Source organism: Pelophylax lessonae (genome assembly GCF_965119305.1).
Source record: "Pelophylax lessonae genome assembly, chromosome: 9".
Taxonomy (NCBI): domain Eukaryota; kingdom Metazoa; phylum Chordata; class Amphibia; order Anura; family Ranidae; genus Pelophylax; species Pelophylax lessonae.
The window spans coordinates 58,381,273-58,403,579 of record NC_138776.1 but is presented as its reverse complement, the minus strand read 5'-3'; the positions used below and the strand labels follow the sequence as shown (position 1 = coordinate 58,403,579).

General features: G+C 44.0%; 1 protein-coding gene across 1 annotated transcript in view; it reads right to left on the bottom strand.

The window, feature by feature from the left end:
• Window positions 1-785: 785 nt before the first annotated feature.
• The window catches only part of SLC18A2 (solute carrier family 18 member A2), a 61,218-nt gene continuing 39,696 nt past the window's right edge, over window positions 786-22,307 (bottom strand). The window contains exons 7-16 of the mRNA XM_082266713.1: window positions 19,402-19,491; window positions 18,433-18,476; window positions 18,294-18,354; window positions 15,761-15,856; window positions 12,343-12,421; window positions 10,583-10,634; window positions 4,797-4,860; window positions 2,498-2,617; window positions 2,152-2,285; window positions 786-1,642 (exon numbers count right to left, since the gene is read on the bottom strand). Of these exons, the coding sequence (XP_082122839.1) occupies window positions 1,538-1,642; window positions 2,152-2,285; window positions 2,498-2,617; window positions 4,797-4,860; window positions 10,583-10,634; window positions 12,343-12,421; window positions 15,761-15,856; window positions 18,294-18,354; window positions 18,433-18,476; window positions 19,402-19,491 (845 nt within the window). The 3' untranslated portion in view covers window positions 786-1,537. The remainder of the gene's footprint in view (window positions 1,643-2,151; window positions 2,286-2,497; window positions 2,618-4,796; window positions 4,861-10,582; window positions 10,635-12,342; window positions 12,422-15,760; window positions 15,857-18,293; window positions 18,355-18,432; window positions 18,477-19,401; window positions 19,492-22,307) is intronic.

The following is a 22,307-nucleotide window of genomic DNA, read 5'->3' as shown; positions in this document are numbered from 1 at the left end:
CCCTGTCCTCTCTCCTGGCCACCCTGTGCTGTACCTGCTCTCTCCCCTCTCCTGCCGGCTGCTGCGGGGGGATGCTGTTAGGAAGGAGTCGGTAAATGTGTCATTTACCAGCCTTTTCCTAGTTTGAATGAATAGTCAGTGATCTGTACCGATCACTGATTCTTTCCAATTTATAACTGAAACAAAGTAAACTGCGTTTAATATGTTTTCGTTTGTAAATGAACAGGAAGCTCTGTACAGAGCTATTCCTGTCCATACATTCTGTGCAGCTGAGACTGCCGAGATAGAGCTTGAGGACTGTGTCCTCTAACATATTTCTCTGTCTCAAAGGGGAAACATCAGCGGTCTGATTCCTGATATCTCACAAAAGCCCCCAACGGGGCTCCAAAAAAATTGTAAAAAACGACTGACACCAGTGGCGGAACTACCAGGGTCACAAAGGTTGCGCTAGCGACCGGGCCCTGGTTTTCTGCCACCGGGCTCAGAGGGAAGGGTCGGGGGGCCTTTTGGTTTTTCTGCACTGGGGCCCTGAAGGTTCTAGTAACGCCCCTGGGGCAGGGGCACTGCTTTCACCAACTGCAGTATGTGCCGCCCTTACTGCAGGAGCATGAAGGATGTAGCTGGGCCCCGTGAATATCGTCCGGGTCCTAGGTTACCTTGTAAATAACCCGGATCTGCATAACACTGCGACCTTAAAACTACACATCAGCCAACCAGCAGCTTCTCTCCCATCACCCCTTGGCAATCTTTACTTCTCTCATACATCACATTCAGACTGAGAAATAAAAATGATCAGGCATTTAGCATTTTTACACATTTACATTACAATTACAGTAGTTAAAAATATATTGCATAATATGTAATAAAATTAAATACATAAAATAACATCTTTCAACAATATTTATAGCAATGAGTCTATAAAAGTCTGTTTTTCTTTAAACTTGGTAAGGCGGTTGGTAATAATGTGTAGTTCTTATGTGTCACATTGGGAGCGAAGACGAGAAGTGGCTGTATTTGTGGATCGAGCGGAGCACACGTGGAGAGCGAGTGTGGTGGGTTTATTCTTGAATGTTAAGGGGAGGTTCTGGTGTTTCAGAGGCCATTGGTCACCGGTGACCTCCCTAGGGGTACCTGTATACACTATCCAGCCTAACTTGGCCACACCTGAGGACCAAACAATGGATAATTCCGGAATGGGCTTACAAACCCTGGCCTTGTATACATTATAGGAATCTTAGACATAATACAGAATTACATTTGTATAACCCACCTTCTCCCAATAAATCTAAAATTGTAGCCAGATCTGTTCACTTTCACAGGCTGCTGTGGATTGCGTCACAATACTTGTCCCCATACAGTTCTACATGCTGTGTAATGACTCCTCAGTCTTACCCCAGGTGTGTGCGCAGCTCTTCGTATAGATGTTGCTCCGCCGGGATAGAACACGGGACCTTTGGCTTGTTACTAAGTCACTGATAGACCAATGATACGACAATGAAATGTAGAAACAACTAGCTGCGTAATGTGGAGTTGGCACTCATTCGTCGCTCTCGGACTCCTCAGCAGCAGCGTAATAGGACTGCGTGCTGTTCTGGGTGTACATACGCTTCTTCACCGGACAATTCTGCTCCATGAGGATCGCCTACATGGATAAAAGCATTTCATTACCCTACAATGATATCGGGAATGCATACGGACTGAATTTCTATGATGTAAACTGGCAAGCAGTGAACCAGTGGACCCGGCAGGAGGTCCACCATGACGTTTTACAAGTTAAGTTGAGATTTGGATTAGCTGTCACTATCTGTAGATTTGCTTATGGTGTTGACATGCAGTTCTCAGATTACCTTGGCTCATGTATGTTTACATCGTATTCTCTGTTAAATTTCCATGTTTCTGGCATGTCCACTTTTCCCCCTATAAGGCCTAGCTATAAGAAGTGATTCTTAAAATTGTCTCGCTGATTATATTGATAGGACAAGGTAATGCCACCTGGGGCGGAATCCACACTATGGTGCTATAAAAGTGTTCGGCATCTTCAATGGGCAACAGTGAGAAATAATGATGATGAAAAACAATTTGTTGTCCATCTGAGAAGCAACCAAAAAACAACATACAGTATAATCAAAGAAAGGATGATTTTCCACTCACCATCTTCTCTTCCTTGGCGGGAGGACTTCTGAGGAACAGACACATAGGAGCGAATACTATGTCCACGATTCCAATGATTGTCATTAGCCAAGGGAATCCAATAGATTTGGCTATAGCGCCCCCAGCAGATGGCCCTGTGAAGTCAGATAAAGGAAGATCGGTATATGAGACAATTGTGGTGAGTATCTCCACCTGTGGGAACATGAACATGTGTGTACAATGATACTCCAGCCTTCAACTTGCAGCCTGTTTGCTGTGCAAATATCTAACATCGATAAGAAGTGTTTGTTGGGTTTTCATCACCTGTACCGTGTGCTAGAGACGTCTCTGATGATACAAGGCTTACCTAATGCAAACCCCATACAAAAGGCTACGTCTGCGATGGCGTAGACACTGCCGTAGACAGAGACGTGGCGTAGATCCACCAGATAACCCATAATTGGCATCATCGATGAATCCACCATGCCTGCGGGACAGAAAAACAAACGCAGCTGTTGGAGCTGATGGTTTCCTCCATGTACAGCAAATATGCACATGTGACATCATCCAGCATGCTGGAAAACAACTTTCAGCATTAACCATTTAATGGCCTAAAGATAACAATTGCTTTTTGCATTCTAAAAAACCATTGCTGGATAAAGACATTTTTGCTTTTGTAGGCTAATATGACTTTTTTGTAGGTTTGGATGAGCCTTTTTTTTTTATTGTAAATCCTGCTAAATGTTTTTTTTTTTTTTTTTTTTTAATTTTGGGTGGAGTGGGGAATCTGCTGTCAGGTTTTTATTTCTGACTGTGTCCCTGTTGCAGATTTTCTTTTACTTCCTGTCTGGTGAAACAGTTGTCACCAGGACAGGACAGGGAGTGAGTAGAAAGCTTTCTTCAGAGCTACGGATAATAGTAAAGCTAGAAATAATGTTTTTTTGGCCTGACATACACTTGTTACGCTTACCTTTTCATAAATAAATGAAAAGGTGAAATAACTCACAATACCCTCCCCACTCCCCCCCCCCCTCCTATAATGCTGCACTTAAGCAGTTGTAAATGCCATCCCCCGCTGCTCATGCCATCCTTTTTAATGGGCCAGACACTTGAAGGCTCATAGCCCTGGAGGCTGTATAGCATCATAATGTTCGCAACGGCTTGCAGTCAATGAGAATTTCTTAGAAGAAATAAGGTTTAGAAGAGATTCTCATTGGTCAGTGGGGTCACGCGACCATGCTGACTTTTAACCACTGTAATTGTGTGACTATCAATTACCCCTGCGTGCCCAGCCTAAAATGTGTCAATGTTGTGCAGGTGAGGATGCAGCTTTGTCACATTCTCAAATCAAAGGTTCCTATTTTAGGAGAACCCCCCCTCCCCCGTCATGGCAAACCATCCATAAACTAACTAACTAATCATTGGTGATTTTTGTATGGAGAGAAATTAGGGAGTGTATAACTTTCTTGGGTCAGTAAACAGAAAGGGGTGTCAGGTCAGTGGGAATCAAATCCTCAGACACTTTGGAGATCTCTGGTCTAAAGAATGTCAAACTGCAGCCTAAAGGCCAGATGTGGCCCTTTTGATTGCCTTTATCCGGCCCTTGAGCACTATTCCTTCCCTTGATATGAGGCCCTTTCCTTTCACTGACACCAAAGACGGCACTATTCCTCCCCCTGATGCCAGTGATGTGGCACTATTCCTCTCCCGGATGCCAATGATGGGGCACTATTCCTTCTCACTGACAATATCGCTGGTGCACTTTTCCTCCCACTGATGCCAATGATGGGGCACTATTCCTCCAAATGATACCAACAGTGGGGCACTATTCCTCCCACTGATGCCAACGATGGGGCTCTGTTTCTCTCACTGATGCCAGTGATGGGGTACTATTCCCCCCCACTGACACCAATGATGGGGTATGATTCCTTCCACTGATACCACTGGGGCACTATTCCTCCCAGTGATTCCAATGAATGGGGCACTATTTCTTCCACTGACACCAATGATTGGGCACGATTCCTCCCACTGATACCAATGATGGAGCACTATTCCTCCCACTAACTCCAATGATGGGGCAATAATCCTACCACTGACACCAAAAATGGGGTACTATTCCTCCCAGGGACACCAGCGAAGGAGAACTAATTCTTCCACTGACTTTAAACTCCAACTGACATCAATGTTAGGGCACTGTTCCTCCTACTGACACCAAATCTGGGACACTATTTCTCTAACTGACACCATTGATGGGGCACTATTCCTCCCACTGAAACCAATGATGGGGCACTATTCCTCCCACTGACACCAACAATGTATTTTATTTTTTAACTCCCCCCTGACCACCAAGCCTATGACATTGTTTACTCCTACCGATGCCAGAATATTTTCTACTCCCACTGATCACAGTCTGCCCCCCCCCCCCCCCCCTAATATTTAAAGGGCAGTAAACTGGCCCTTTTGTTTTGAAAGTTTGGAGAACCCTGCTTTAGACACTTTGCCTCAAAAGGGGGAAATTATACTGAATACTTTTTTTGTACAGTTCGATTATGTATATGGTAGAACATTTATTATTAACTTTAAAGTGCTTATATGGTAAGAAACATCTGACGTTTCCTAATTAAATTTACATATCCCAATGGCCCCTTGTGTTTTTCAGGTCTTACCAATAGCGAATCCAACGCCAAAATTCGGTGCTATTAATCCATAGATGTTCTTGGCAAATGGCACCTGAATGTGAACATACAATTCAAAGTTAGTAGTTGAACCAGGCTGTGGATCGATCTGGTTGGTATGTATACCAGACAACACCTTGAAGCTGGGCTATGGAATTGTCTGGTACTCATGTATACAAGACCTCACCCTAGGGTTTGGCTGTGGTCCAGTCTGGCAGACCTGTATATTAGACATTACCCTGGAATTGACTGGTGGATTGGTATGGTTCTCATTTAAACCTGACATCACCCTAGAGTAAGACTGTGGTTTGGTCCAGCAGATGTGTACCAGATATCACCCTGGTGCTTGGCTGGGGTGTCAGTCTGGAGGTCATGCATATCAGACATAACCCCTGGGGTGGAAATGTGGATTGGTCCAGACATGACCCTATAGTTGGACTGTGGCCTGTTCTGGGGGGCATGTATACCAGACATCAATCTTGGAGTTGGTCTGTAGGTTGGTATGGTGCCCATGTATACTAGACATCACCCTTGGATCTGGGCTGTAGGTTGGTATGGTGCCCATGTATACCAGACATCACACTTGTAGTTGGGCTGTGGATCTATATGGTACTCATGTATACCAGACATCACTCCTTGAACTAGGCTGTGGATCGCTATGGTGCTCATTTATATCAGACATCACTCCTTGAACTGGGCTGTGAATCGCTATGGTGCTCATGTATATCAGACATTCCCTGGAACTGGGCTGTGGATCAGTATGGTGCTCGTATATATCAGATATCACCCTGGAACTGGGCTGTGGATCGCTATGGTGCTCATGTTTACCAGACATCACTCTTGGAACTGGGCTGTGGATCGCTATGGTGCTCATGTAGAACAGCCATCACTTAAGGAACTGGGCTGTGGATCGCTATGGCGCTCATGTATTCCAGACATCACTCCTGGAACTGGGATGTGGATCGCTATGGTGCTCATGTTTTCCAGACATCACTCTTGGAACTGGGCAATGGATCCCTATTATTCTCATGTATACCAGACATCACCAGGTATTGGGCTGTGGATTGGTCCTGCAAACGTATTCCCAACATCATCCTAGCATCATCCTGGAGTCGGGCTGTGGACCAGTCAGCTAGCCTGTTACATCCTTTAAAAAAATACCAAACTCGCCCAAAACAGTTTTTTTTTCTCTGGATCAACCCTTTCAATTCGCCTATAGGTGATTGGACACTGGCAGATCAATCAAACAGGAAGTCCTTCTCTATATAACCCCTCCTATACAGGAAGTAAGGTGGTAGTCACTGACATGCTACATGTGCTCTTGGAGCATACTTGGAGATCTAGAATGGTTCTACTGAGAGTTATGGACTTCAATCGAATCTATTCGTCATGGCAGACAAGTACCAGATATCACCCTGGAGCTTGGCTGACTTGAGTCAGGGCAGCGTCTTGCCTTTATTTTTTTCCTAATCCACAGTAAATGAGAAAGATCGCTGTATACTGTGGAGGTAGTTCAGAAGTTGTCGGCGCAGGTCAAAAGTCCTGGTTGTGCTGCCAGAAGAGCCCAGGAAGGGCAGGCGCCATCCAGGTAAACTACTTTTCTCATTGGATCCGCCAGTTAATCATTCAAGCCTATAGTTTGAAAGGGCAAGGTCCCAGCCTTTCTGGGGAGAGATTTCTCTACTAAGTGTGTGGGTGCATCTTGGGCTATCCGCCATCAGGGGTCAGTGGTTTAGGTCTGCAAGGGCACTACTTGGTCTTTGGTTCATACAGTGCTTTGCGAAAGTATTCGGCCCCCTTGAACTATTTGACCTTTTGCCACATTTCAGGCTTCAAACATAAATATATAAAACTGTAATTTTTTTGTGAAGAATCAACAACAAGTGGGACACAATCATGAAGTGGAACGAAATTTATTGGATATTTCAAACTTTTTTAACAAATAAACTGAAAAATTGGGCGTGCAAAATTATTCAGCCCCCTTAAGTAAATACTTTGTAGCACCACCTTTTGCTGCGATTACAGCTGTAAGTCACTTGGGGTATGTCTCTATCAGTTTTGCACATCGAGAGACTGAAATTTTTGCCCATTCCTCTTTGCAAAACAGCTCGAGCTCAGTGAGGTTGGATGGAGAGCGTTTGTGAACAGCAGTTTTCAGTTCTTTCCACAGATTCTCGATTGGATTCAGGTCTGGACTTGACTTAACTTGGCCATTCTAACACCTGGATATGTTTATTTGTGAACCATTCCATTGTAGATTTTGCTTTATGTTTTGGATCATTGTCTTGTTGGAAGACAAATCTCCGTCCCAGTCTCAGGTCTTTTGCAGACTCCATCAGGTTTTCTTCCAGAATGGTCCTGTATTTGGCTCCATCCATCTTCCCATCAATTTTAACCATCTTCCCTGTCCCTGCTGAAGAAAAGCAGGCCCAAACCATGATGCTGTCACCACCATGTTTGACAGTGGGGATGGTGTGTTCAGGGAGATGAGCTGTGTTGCTTTTACGCCAAACATAACGTTTTTGCATTGTTGCCAAAAAGTTTGATTTTGGTTTCTCTGACCAGAGCACCTTCTTCCACATGTTTGGTGTGTCTCCCAGGTGGCTTGTGGCAAACTTTAAACAACACTTTTTATGGATATCTTTAAGAAATGGCTTTCTTCTTGCCACTCTTCCATAAAGGCTAAATTTGTGCAGTATACGACAATACAATAAAACCTTGGATTGCGAGCATAATTTGTTCCGGAAACATGCTTGTAATCCAAAGCACTCTTATATCAAAGCGAATTTCCCCATAAGAAATAATGGAAACTCGGATGATTCGTTCCACAACCATTTATTCATAAGTCCTTCAGTTTTTAGTCCATATAAAAAGATCATAACATTGCGATAGGTTGTGTAACCATAAAATGTCCATCCACAAATAGCCGCTTCCATAAAGGGATTAGAGGCAAAATCCAGCAGGAGCTACAGAGTATCAAAGAGAAGAGAGGCGTCTCTAAGTGTAGCAATATGATTCCATTTAATGAAGGTACAACATTTAGCAACTCACATGGTTGATGAATAAAACAGGCACTTCTAAGTATGCAGGCATCCGGGGTAAAGCTGTCTACATAGACTATCTTCTGCACCGCCGGCTGCCAGTCTGTAATCCTGCCCGGGAAGACCACCCTGCAGTAAAGCGATCTGAAAGCGAGGGGCAGCATGTAAGGGATAACGTACATGGCGGTGAGGGTGGTCTATGTGGACAGCTTTAGCCTGGATGCCTGCATACTTAGATGTGCCTGTTCCAATCATCAACCATGTGAGTTGCTAAATGTTGTACCTTCATTAAATTTAACCATATTGCTACACTTGGAGGCACCTCTCTTCTCTTTTATACTTAGCTGTGACTTGAGACTACTTGTATATCAAGACATCGCTTGTATATCAAGTCAAAATTTATTAGAAAATTTTGCTTGTCTTGCAAAGCGCTCTTAAACCAAGTTACTCTCAAACCAAGGTTTTACTGTATATGATTGTTGTCCTATGGACAGAGTCTTCCACCTCAGCTGTAGATCTCTGCAGTTCATCCAGAGTGATCATGGGCCTCTTGGCTGCATCTCTGATCAGTCTTCTTCTTGTATGAGCTGAAAGTTTAGAGGGACGGCCAGGTAGATTTGCAGTGGTCTGATACTCCTCTCATTTCAATATTATCGCTTGCACAGTTCTCCTTGGGATGTTTAAAGCTTGGTAAATCTTTTTGTATCCAAATCCGGCTTTAAACTTCTCCACAACAGTATCTCGGACCGGCCTGGTGTGTTCCTTGTTCATGATGCTCTCTGCGCTTTAAACGGACCTCTGAGACTATCACAGTGCAGGTGCATTTATACGGAGACTTGATTACACACAGGTGGATTCTATTTATCATCATTAGTCATTTAGGTCAACATTGGATCATTCAGAGATCCTCACTGAACTTCTGGAGAGAGTTTGCTGCACTGAAAGTAAAGGGGCTGAATAATTTTTCAGTTTTTTATTTGTTACCAAAGTTTGAAATATCCAATAAATTTTGTTCTACTTCATGATTGTGTCCCACTTGTTGTTGATTCTTCACACAAAAATACAGTTTTATATCTTTATGTTTGAAGCCTGAAATGTGACAAAAGGTCGCAAAGTTCAAGGGGGCGAATACTTTCGCAAGGCACTGTACATTCACAGGGTTTTACCAGGTGAATGTCAGAGCGGCAGAGGATACTGCCTTTGGCTGCAGTATGTTAGATGGTAGAATAGGTCCTTCTTGGGTGACCGTTTCTGTGATTGTGTCTCCCTCCCCTCAAGTGTATTGTTTAGGAACGTCCCAGATAGTAAGGATTATAACCTGCTCTGTGTCCTGTGATGTACGATAAAATTGGATTTTTACTACATACCTGTAAAATTATTTTCTTGAAGTACATCACAGGACACAGGGGTCCCTCCCCACTTTCTGGGAATTTTATTGCTTGCTACAAAACTGAGGCGCTTCCTGTATAGGAGGGGTTATATAGGGGAGGACTTCCTGTTCGATTGATTTGCCAGTGTCCATTCACCTATAGGTGGCGCATAACCTAGATATTAATGATTATAACCTGCTCTGTGTCCTGTGATGTACTCCAGGAAAAGTATTTTACAGGTACGTATGTAGGAAAAATCCAATTATTCTCAATTTCTACTTACATTCAACACACCTCAGCGCTGTCCCCGACTTCCTCCTCAGTCCAGTGCTGGCAGTTTCCATTGAGCAAAATGACAAGCATGTCATTTTGCCCATTTCCTGTGGGCCTTGCCTGTCGCTGGTGCATGCCATCACACAGACTGGGCTCACAGCACTCCCCAACCAATAGGCACTCACATGATTTTAGGTTGGAGGGGGGGCTTTGGCGCTTAGAGGGGTGAAGGTTTGCTCATTAAATACTGGAGTTCTGCTATATTTCCTGTTTGACTCCAATGCATTTTTTTCAAACCAGCAAAATTTCAGTGAAATAGAATAAAATCTCAGTTTTGGTTATCTCTATTTGTAGCTAACACTAGGCTAGTTTGGTTGGGCCATTGTGAATATAATAACCGTACTAGAACTCCAACTATTAAACACTAATGACTTGTGCACCCTTCTGTAGCGTGTTGCAATGCAGCCTCTATATTTATAAGCACCCTTGTATTAAAAATGTGCGCACCAGAAAATCTTTGATTATAGTCTTAAAAAAGAAGTATGGACCCCCCCAAAATCATACTTGCCTAGGTGGATGCAGCATCGGTCCAATGCTGCTTCTGTCCCCCACCGACTCTAACACTGAGAACCGAGTTATCAAACGCCACCAATCGCTCAGTTCTCACAGAGAGCTGCTGACTGTCATGAACGCTCTCTGCTCTGACCCCCCCCCCCCCGGGCGCGCACTCAAAGGAGCGTTGGGCTGTGGAGGGGGCGGGAGCGGCCGGCTTAGCCTGAGCAGGGTGCCCGGTCCAGGCATGTGGGCGGATCCCAACTTTATTGTCGCAATCTTGTCTGAGCCTCGACCTGCTCTTTGATGTCAGCAGACAGCGGACTTCAGCCCACTGTCTGCTGAAAACAGGTCACAGGAGTGCAAAATAAACTGCACTACAGTGATCCACAGGAGTTTGGCTGTACTTCTCCTTAAATGCTGGACGTAGTTTAATGGTGTTTCCTGACAATTTGGAAGTTCATTGTTTAAATCGTACAATGAGGCGGATAAGGCCCTGGACCGGGAAATTGTGAACAGAAATATTCAGAATTTTGCTTACACAGATGATGCTCACTCCCACCAGTATCATCCCGATAAAGGCGCACAGCCACCTGCAGAGACACAAGACGGACAGGCCCATATTACACATCCATGCGCACACAGCCAGCTGAAGCCCTGCCGTGAAAGGGAGAAGGATTGAGCATGTAGCTTTATTGGTAATTCCCTTCAGGTGGAGAGATCTACAGTGCAAATGGGGTACTGAGACAAACCTCCCCCCCCCCCCCAAAAAAAAATTTCTGATCTGTTTTTTAATCTGTAGTGCTAGATATTGTGCTATTTTTTCTTATTTTTTTTTAAACCAGTATCTAAAGAACTTCACTGTGTCTTTCGAGACTTTATTTACACCAGATGCACTGATCAACACATGCCAGCGCATATACATTGTAAAAGCAACACGTTTAACCCTTTCGCATCTAGAGCCGTTTTTGCATTTTTTGCACACATGCTTAAAAAAAAATCAAATGAAGCCTGAAGATTACATAGACCAAAACATTATATATTTTCTGAAAGCAATTTTTTATGTCACACGATGTTACCACAAAGGTCTAACAAATGCAAAATGTTATTAAAAAAATACACTAAAGTTGATTTTAGCGTTTAAATGACCCAATTTTTTTGGTAAAATATAAAAGACGAGATTGCGTAAATAGATATCCAACATGTCAAACCTTAAATTTGCATACGCCCGTGAAATGGCAACAAACTTTACTGCTCTATATATTCCATAGGCGACGCATTAAAAGCCCCCTATAAGTCATTAGATTACTGGTATGGAGGAGGTCTGGTGCCAGAAATCCTGCTTTCACTCTGGCGTGCTCGGCGATATGTAACATGTATTGCAATCAGCGTTTTCATGAGTAGGTGCCCACCAACCCTTAACCAGTGATGTGTGAAAGCAAACGGGTGGCACCGCCCAAATGCTTACATCTGACCGATAGGAGGATATACACACGTGTGTAAAACCCCCTGTTCTCAGTTCATTTGTGAGGAAAAAAGGACGTAAATTTTGTTTGGGTACAGCGTCGCACGACCGCGCAATTGTCAGTTAAAGTAACGCAGTGCCAAGTTGAAAAAAGTGGCCTGGTCATTAAGGGGGCAAATCCTTCCGGTCTTAAAGTGGTTAAACAACAAAAAAGGAAAGTGTGTGATGCGTTAAAAATTTTCCCCACTGCCCCTCACTACAGCCCAAAACTGATCGGAGCGTTTGGTGTGCAGCCAGTATGAAGGGGTCTTACAAATACTGAAGTTATTGCTTGATAGATGGCGTTAAGGTAAAAAGTAACGCCGTCTATCAATGCATGTGCATTTACCTGCATTTAATGCACTGCACTGTCTGTGCCATGACATCCAATCCTGCCTGTTAGCAGCACTTAGAAAACATGTTCCCGCGGACAGCGCCCATTACAGGTGTCATTTGTTATTGATCGATCGGCTCTGGCTGTGAAACATTCCGAATTACAAGCACTTTACTCGTCAAACGTCTGATTTGTTTATTTTGTGTCTCCAATCAATAAAACTGTGATTGTACGAGCGGCCTCGCGCTGGGCTGACATCGACCGCAGCTTCCGTCTTTACATTAACCCCTCCTGCCCCAGAATGTGCGGCGCAGCATTCCCCTACTGGTTTAATAAAGAGAGAGAAGTGGCGGGACTGACGGACGGACATAAATCTCTCTCCCACTGCGCTGTGAATGTTCCCTGTCCTTCCGCTGATTAGATCTGCAGCAGACAGCAATATGCAGCTAATGAAAAGACTCACCTGCCCATCCTATGAGCCAGAGGCCCGAAGATATTGGTTCCGATGAGATAAGACACGCTGGCCGGGAGGAAGGCCACACCTGAACGGGGAGAAAATTCCTTTTATCAGCATTAATGAAAAATTCATGAAAAGGTTTCATATCCGCCGTGTCTTATCGGCAGCACCATCACCCTGCAGCAGCAGCGTCTGAGCTTTATTACGGCACACCGACCATCCATCTCACTGATGTTTATTGAGTGACTGGCGGAGCCGGCGAAGTACATCACCGGCAACCCCGGGACAGTCCTGTCTGCACCAATTACAGCTCGGGATGTGGAACCTCACATGGTGCGGATACTTATGCCTCGTCGTACACACGAAACTATTATCGGCCGACCGATCGGCCGACTTTTGTCCAGTATTGTTGTGGTGTTGGTTGAAATGTGCTCTAGACTGCACACAAATTTTCTCGGCCAACAAAAACCAACTTCAGAAGTGATGTCATGTGCTGGTTTACTTTCCGTGTGTTTTTACTTCTCTGAGCATGCCCAGTCTTGCTCATCAGATTTTTGTCTGCCGAAATCTGTACTGACTGACGGAAAATCAGCCGTTGTGTTGACGGCCAACAAAAATTTTATAGCATGCACACCAGATTTTATTCGGCCGAAAAGTCGGAGTCGGTTGTCGAAAGCATCATACTAACAAGCCGAAAATCGGCCGATCAGACGTTGGCCGAAAATTCACGGCCAACTATCGATGCGTGTGTACGAGGCATTAGATTTCACTACAGAGGGGGGAATAGGTCAGGAGGTCTATTTAGAGAGTATCTAAAGCCAAAACCTTTTATTTTAGTTTTGGGTGGAGTGTGGAAGGGTTTATGGCTGACTGTGTCTCCATTAGGGCAATTTGCTGTATTTGTCCCGGGGAACAACTTTTTAAGTTGTTGGAATCTTACAATGGGGACACCTGTTTCAGTGACAACTAAGAGGAGATTTTCCTAATTTTTGCTAAGGTTTTCCCTCATTTTCTGTTTTGCCTACAGGACAGCAAGTGAAGGGACAAATTTCTGGCAGGGTATCTAACTATTCCCTATCTATGTGGCCCTCCAGCTGTTTTAGAAGTTCCATCATGCCTCAGCCCTTGGGAGTCATGCTTGTACCTGTCAGTCTTGCAATGCCTCATGGGACTTGTAGTTCCGCAACAGCTGGGGGGCCACAGGTTGTGCACCCATGCACCTATTCCATGCAAAAGTAAAAATAATAATTGTGACTTTAGATAAACTTTACTATGTGACAAGACTGCTGAGGAGCAGGAAAATATTTGTACGTAGGCAAACCTAAGTAGTTCTTTAAAATGCTTGGAAATTCCTTGATGTTTGGCAGCCCAACCCTTACAGATGGGGTAAAAGGGAATTTAGAGGTCCTGCTCTTGTAGAGTGAGGTTAGAGGCTACAACCGCACACATGGGGAGTGTGAGGGGGTTTGGAGGCCCTACACTTGTGGATGAGGGGGGTGCATTAGAGGGATGCTGGAGACCGCACTGTCACAGATTGAGTTAAAGTTAACTAGAAGGCCCTGCCCTCATGAATGGAGGTAGATGGGGATCAGAGCCCACACTCTCATAGATGGGTATAGACGGAAATTAGAGGCACTGTCCTTGTGGATAAGAGGTAGTTGGAGGTTGGAAACCACATATTCACAGATGGGGATAGAGGGAAATTGAAAGCTCTGGTGTCACAGAGGGGGTAGATGGAGGTTGGAGACCCCACTCTTTCAAATAGGAATAGAAAGAGGTCAAAGGCCCTGGCCCTGTGAATGGGGGGGGGGGGGTAGATGGAGGTTGGCTCTCTCAAATGGGGATAGAGGGAGGTCAAAGGCCCTGGCTTTGTGGATGAGGGGTAGTTGGAGGTTGGAAACCACACATTCACAGATGGGGATAGAGGGAAGTTGAAGGTTCTGGTGTCACAGAGGGGGTAGATGGAGGTTGGAGACCCCACTCTTTCAAATAGAAATAGAAAGGGGTCAAAGGCCCTGGCCCTGTGAATGGGGGGGGGGGGGATAGATGGAGGTTGGCTCTCTGAAATGGGGATAGAGGGAGGTTAAAGGCCCTGGCTCTGTGGATGAGGGGTAGATGGAGGTTGGAGGTACTTCGGTTGATTTCTTCCACACTATCCATCCCACATCCTCCTCGAAACAGCAAGCCGTGTGCGCTCAGCTCTGACAATATTCCTCTGTCAGCTTCTATCTTCACAGTGTGCTCTCCATGCGTGCTCTAACAAAATCTATATATGTGATATATATGGAGCTGTCAGTATGCTCTGTTCATCTGTATGTCATATAGAATTTCTAGGAAATTATTTTCTCAAAGGCCTAAAATGCTGCAAAATAACTTTACATAAAATATATCTGAATAATGAACGCTATACCTATAGCTGGAGCAAAACCGTGGCCTCTGCCTGCACCTAGTGGCCAATCTTAATTTAGTATGGCGGTTAATTCGGCTAGAAACTTAGCCACACCATGAAGAGCTCTCTTTGCAGCACAGAATTGGATGTTGACAACATTAATGGGCACATGAAATCTGACTGGGCCCAGTGCCCATCCATTCTGCCAATCACCATCAGACCAACAAGTAGATGATCGCCAATTATGTAAAATAATTTCTCTTTCTTTTATTGACGGACACAACGCTCCATAAATCATAACTACTGGGTTATATTGCCCCTCTCCAGGAGTAGGACTAGGCAGAATAAAAAACACCTGGCTACGCCCATGGGCCATGCTCAGCTTGATATATAACCCCCTCTCTGCTCTAGGTAATCAGTTTTAATCTGTCTAGTTCCCTCTTGAGGGGTGTTTTTCTTTAAACTTTTATTTTTTCAGACGGGGCTCCTGTGTCCTGGTTAAGGCTCCAGTATCCTGGTTAAGGGCACTTATGTTTAGCCTTGGGTTTTTTTCCCCAGCCCTCATTTTCCTTTTGGCACTGCTTTTGGACATCCCAGTAGTTATGATTTATGAAGCGCTGCGTCCGTCTATAAACAAAAGAGAAGATGGGATTTTTGTACTTCCACTTCTCTGAGTTCATGGACGGACACAGCACCCACCCCTCTATGGAGTTCTGATACTTCTAATACTGCTTGCTACTAAACTGATTACCTAGAGCAGAGAGGGGGGTTATATACCAAGCTGAGGATGGCCCATGGGCATAGCCAGGTGTTTTTTTTTTTTTGGTCTGCCTAGTCCTATTCCTGGAGGAGGCAATATAACCCAGTAGTTATGATTTATGGAGGGCTGTGTCTGTCGAGAAATAAATTTTACGGTAAGAACAAAAAGAAAACTCTTAATCAGCGTCAGAATAGGAGGATTTCTAGAGGCATCCTCTCCCATTTTTGATGGATCCTATTTTAAGGAGATGTAACAGGAAAGGAAAAAGATCTCACCTAACTGCCATTTCCGGGAGCACATCGTCTCCATCATCCAGATGGGCAGTGCCGGTTCCAGCATAGCGATTGCCATGTTAGCAAAACAGATGGAGCCTGAAAAATAAATAAATAAATGGAAATTGGAAATCACCCCAAAAATTGGCAAATCCAATCTCTTGCCAGAACTGTCTTTGAGTCCTCTGTGAGCCTTGTGCACCTTCCGGAGTCCTGATTTTAGCTTTTGTCACCTATGACCACCATCTGTTGCCCTCTCAGTACCAAATCTTACCCCAATCAGTCCAGCCAATTAGGTGACAATCACTATGGATACGTCTAGATGAAAGGATACGTCTCAAAAAATTGATAGAGAAGGGGAGAAATTTATTGGCTAATACTCTCTTGTTCTCCACTGACTACATGGACATTTAGCCCTGGTTCACACCAGTTCAAAGTTGCATATCAAATTGCACCCCATTTGCGGCAATAGAACTATTCAAATTGCAGTGACTCAAGAGGTTCCTGCACTATTTTTGTGTGATTTTATGTGCGACTTGTGTTGACATCTGTGTAAATGAAGTTGCACAGATGTCAGCAAGCTGCATATGAAATTACACTGATCAGCTACTTTGAATATGCACTGAAGTACTGCAATTTCAAATCCGCACTGGTGTGAACAAGGGCTTAAGGGGGAGATTAACTAAAACTGGAGCACACAGAATCTTGGTAACCAATCAGCTCCTAACTTCAGCTTATTTAATTAACCTTTGCCAATAAAACCTAGAAAGTGAATGTTTACGATACATAGCTGCACCAGTTTTTGTAAAGCCCCGTACACACGCGTCAAATTGGCAGGGAATTTTCGTCCGACGACCGATCTGCCGATTTTCGGCTTGTTAGTATGATGCTTCCGACAACCAACTACGACTTTTCGGGCGAAAAAAAAATCTGGTGTGTAGACTATAAAATTTTTGTTGGCCGTCAACACAACGGCCGATTTTCGTGCAGTCAGTACAGATTTTGACAGGGAAAAATCTAATGAGCAAGTCTGGGCATGCTCAGTGAAGAAAGAACACAAAGAAAGCAACCCAACACATGACATCACTTCTGAAGTAGAATTTTGTTGGGCAAGAAAATTCGTGTGCAGTCTAAGCACATTCCAACCAACAAAACACAACTCTGGACAAAAGATGGACGATCGGTCAGCCGATAATCGTTGCGTATGTACGGGGCTTAAGTCTCCCCCTTGGTCTTGTGCAATAGGAGTGTGACTGTGTTCTCATCTGCTAAAGATGATTTGCTGGAGACTTTTCTAAGTACTCCTCAGTGACCCCCATGCCCAGGAGTACCACCAATGTGGTAAAGAGTAGAACATTCGCAGTTCATTCTCCGGTATTTGGCCTCCCCAATTGACTGCATTCCCTATTGACTGACCCTGTAATGACATCGTTTTTTAATCTTAATGAAAAATTTCTTCACAATTTCCTTCATGTCATATCTAAGCAATCTCTACCATAATGTTGTCATGCCAACGCAGAAACATAAAACATCTCTTATTCATGTATCACGGATATTAAAAGACACCTCCTGTCCTGTGGCCTTATCTGATATTATTATACCCCATAATTGACTGTAGCCACCATAAAGTTCTCAGCATATACAGAGGAAAACTGTTGATATCTCAGATAATACTTAGCGCCGGTTCACATTACCGCGACGCTACTTGCAGGGGCGACCTCCGAGATCGCGGTGCGAGCAGCGCGCCGCGACCTCGGAGCGGCCGCCACGGACTTCATAACATTGAAGTCTATGGCGGTCGCCTCCTGGTCGCCCCAAAGAAGCTCCGGACCCTTTTTCTAGGTCGGAGCGACTTGTGTCGCTCCTATTAGAACGGGTCCGCAGCTTCCCTATGGGAGGCGACCTGCGGCGACCTGTGAGGCGACCAGGTCGCCTCACAGGTCGCCCCAGTGTGAACCGGCACTTAAAGGGTTAGCCCACCAAAACGTTTTCATTATGGCTGGTTGGTGGCGTTTTCTATCTCTCCACCTTCCAGGTACATTACTAGAGGACCCACAGTGCCAGAAGTACATTTTATTAATAAAACAGCATTGAGTTGGTAGAATGACACTGACATTTCTGTCATTAGAAGTAAGAATCCTTGGCTGGGTGGGTATAGCAAGGTTACTAGTAAAGAGACCAGCCATCTGTCTCTAACTGGAGTATCTGTATTGGAGGATTGTCCCTTTTTAAGAAGGTCTAGGAGTCAATGTATAGGGAGGTGCCAGTTATGACATTGAATGTTCCTCTATGTGGATCACCAAAGACTGCTATTTAGCAAATGAACTGTGCTACAGTGGAAAGCTCCCAAAATCCCAATCTCCACCACCTACTGCTAGGATTCTTGACTGAAATTGTTTAGCTTAGATCTAAAAGCTACACAGACTGACGTGGGGGAAAATGTGGTCTACACCTGATCTGGGAGGGATGGAAGTGACACTACCTACCGTTCACAAACATGACAGCCCGTGCGACCCCCACCACAACATAGACCTACCTGCTGCAATCAGGATGTAGGGGTCCCTTAGAAGCTCAAACAGCGATGTCCCAGTCTGGCTCTAAAAGGAGAACAAGTTAAAAAATGAATTCTTATGGTTACAAATGGCCCGCTGTGGTGATTACGTTGGCGAACTCACCTCTGGCTGAGCTCTGGAGGGTTGCAGAATGAAGAGCTGGAGAGCTGCAGGGAGGAAACATTTGGCTTATTACATAGAATTATATGGATTACTTTCTAAAACAGCCTTTCTCAACCAGTGTACTGTGGAACCCTAGGGTTCCTTCAGAGGTCGCCTGGGGTTCCTTCCTCTCTTCTAAAGGTGCCTGCATAGTTCTGGGTCCAATGCCACTTGGCAGAGCAAATGGCATGACACCTATGATCTTCTTTTATGTAAGGGTGGAATGCTCATTACTACTGTAAAAAGGGGGGGGGGATTCTTCCCACTAACCAACAAACTATGGGGAGCATTCTTCTCACAGACCAGCACTGTAAGGTGTATTCTCTTCACAATGCCCACCGCTTTAAGGGGGTGGGGGGGCATTCTTCCCACTGACCACCAATATAAGGGGCATTCTTCCCACTGACCATCAATATAAGGGGCATTCTTCGCACTGATCACCAATTAAGGTGGGCATTCTTCCCACTGACCACCAATATAAGGGGCATTCTTCCCACTGACCACCAATATAAGGGGCATTCTTTGCACTGATCACCAATTAAGGGGGGCATTCTTTCCACTGACCACCAATATAAGGGGCATTCTTCGTACTGATCACCAATTAAGGGGGGCATTCTTCCCACTGGCCATCAATATAAGGGGGCATTCCTTCCATTGATCATCAATATAAGGGGGGGCATTCTTCCCACTGACCATCAATGTAAGGCACATTCTTCCCACTGACCATCAATGTAAGGGGCATTCTTCCCACTGACCATCAATGTAAGGCACATTCTTTCCACTATCGATCAATGTAAGGAGCATTTTTCCACAGACCTCCAATAATTTTATTTGAACAGTTTCCTGAGACCTGAGAATGATTTCAGGGGTTCCTTCAGGGTAAAAAGGTTAGGAACATTTGTTCTACATTACAACTAGAAATGGACTTACCACCATCAAAGAGAACCAGAACTGCCAGCACCAGGAATGGAGCCGTCTTCCCAACAAACTCGTACAAGATGCTTCCAAATGGCGGTCCCACTGCCAAGTAAAACTGTGATCAGTGCAGAGTAAGAGAACTGGATCTACCTATGTCATCAAAGGACCGCTCCCTGACCAGGCTGGCTCTAAAGCTGGACAAACAAGCCAGAAAGATTGTATGCCAGAGAAGGCCCAGTCAGAGGAGGTTTGGTCTGTTAACCTCTCATGCCAGAGTTCTGGCTTTTCCTAAGACCACAGGAGATGTTACACCAGCTACTGACTGCAGATGGTGGTTGGACATTAGCAAACAATCTGACCAATTATGTATCTTTAACTTCCAAAAGGGGCATCTAGACATGGATGCTGTAATCTTAAAAAATGTGTGGCTGTGGGCCAAGAGATTCTGACTCTGAAGCATAATAGACTACTAGATGACAAATTCCAACCTATGCTTTTACCCCGGTACAGGTATGCTGTTATGGCAACTATCTTATTAACAGCTGAATTTAATTGGATTTGTGTATATTGTCCTTTGTGAATGTGATGACCCCTACCTCTGTTATTCCACCCATAATGGAAGAAGTCCTTTCCCCAGTGTCCACTTTTTGTGGGATTATCATCTGGCATCTTTTTATGTTCTGCAATAATTGGCTGATTTTTAAATTTCTCCTGCAATCTATTTATCTCTAACAATCCTATCTACGTTCTCCAATTCTTGACTCGTTAAGAGTTCCCACAGACAATGCAGTTTTTTCGTCTGGAAATATATACAGTGCCTTGCAAAATTATTCACCCCCACTTGGAATTTTTCATGTTTTGTTGCCTCACAACCTGGAATTAATATGGATTGTTTGAGGATTTGCATCATTTAATTTACAGAACATGCCCACAACCTTGATGTTTTTTTTTTTTTATTGTGAAGCAAACAACAAATAGGACAAAATAACAGAACAAGTCAATGTGCATAACTATTCACCCCCTAAAGTCAATACTTTGTAGAGCCACCTTTTGCGGCAATCACAGCTCCAAGTCGCTTTGGATAAGTCTCTTTGAGCTTTCCACATCTTACCACTGGGATTTTTGCCCATTCCTCCTTGCAAAACTGCTCCAGCTCCTTCAAGTTGGATGGTTTGCGCTTGTGAACAGCAATCCTTAATGGGCCATACACACTATAAGATTTTCTGAAGACTTTTTCCTTTAGACTTACCAAAACCATATAATGTGAGGTCAAACCTAAACACTTTCAATCTGTATGCAATCTGGCAGGCCTTTGCTCTACAAAGAAAATGTAAATCTGAAGGAAAAAGTCTTCAGAAAATCTTATAGTGTGTATGGCCCTTAAGTCTGACCACAGATTTTCTATTGGATTGAGGTCTGGGCTTTGACTAGGCCATTCCAACACATTTACATGTTTCCCCTAAACCACTCAAGTGTTGCTTTAGCAGTGTGTTTGGGGTCATTGTCCTGCTGGAAGGTGAACCTCTGTCCTAGCCTCAAATCACGCACAGAGTGGTAAAGGTTTTGCTCAAGAATATCCCTGTATTTAGCACCATCCATCTTTCCCTAAACTCTGAACAGTTTCCCAGTCCCGGCTGCTGAAAAACATCCCCACAGCATGATCCTGCCACCACCATGTTTCACTGTGGGGATGGTGTTCTTTGGGTGATGTGATGTGCTGGATTTGTGACAGACGTAGCGTTTTCTTTGATGGCCAAAAAGTTCAATTTTAGTCTCACCAGACCAGAGCACCTTCCTCCATACATTTTGGGAGTCTCCTACGTGCCTTTTCGCAAACTCAAAACGTGCCATTTTGTTTTTTGATGAAAGTATTGGCTTTCTTCTGGCCACTCTGCCATAAAGCCCAACTCTATGGAGTGTACAGCCTATTCTCGTCCTATGTACAGATACTCCAGTCTCTGCTGTGGAACATTTCAGTTCCTCCAGGGTTACCTTAGGTCTCTGTGCTGCCTCTCTGATTAATGCCTTCCTTGCCCGGTCCGTGAGTTTTGGTGGGCGGCCGTCTCTTGGCAGGTTTGCTGTTGTGCCATGTTCTTTCCATTTGGTTATGATAGATTTGATGGTGCTCCTGGGGATTCAAAGATTTGGATATTTTTTTTTATAACCTAACCCTGACTTTTACTTCTCAACAACATTGTCCCTTACTTGTTTGGAGAGTTCTTTGGTCTTCATGGCAGTGTTTTGTTAGTGTTGCCTCTTGCTTAGGTGTTGCAGCCTCTGGGGCCTTTCAAAAAAGGTGTGTATATGTAATGACAGATCATGTGACCCTTAGATTGCACACAGGTGGACATCATTTCACTAATTATGTGACTTCTGAAGGTAATTGGTTTCACCAGAGCTTTTTATGGGCTTCATAACAAAGGGGGTGAATACATACACACATGCCAATTTTCTGTTTTCTATTTCTAAAAAATAGTTTTATGTATATATTTTTCTCATTTCACTTCACCAACTTAGACTATTGTGTTCTGATCCATCACATACAATTCAGATTATCAAAACATTGAACTTAAGGCTGTAATGTAACAAAATAGGTAAAAATTCAAGGGGGTGAATACTTTTGCAAGGCACTGTATTTATTATGTAACGTCTCTCCTACCATTTCAGTTATTTAGTAACACTTCATATTAGTCTATTAGTACCAATATACAGAAATCAGAACAAGAACCTGAGTCCTATAAGACAGAACAGTTTGTATTAAAGAAAACACCCCATTTAAAACTAAAAATTAAAGTGCAACTCACCTCCTCTTCCTTTTTTTAAGCTTTAGAGATGACAATATCTGTTTACTTAGGCTAATTCAATGTCGTCTTTCATCATATACTTTAACAAGAGCTATTTTAGTTTCCCTAGCTATT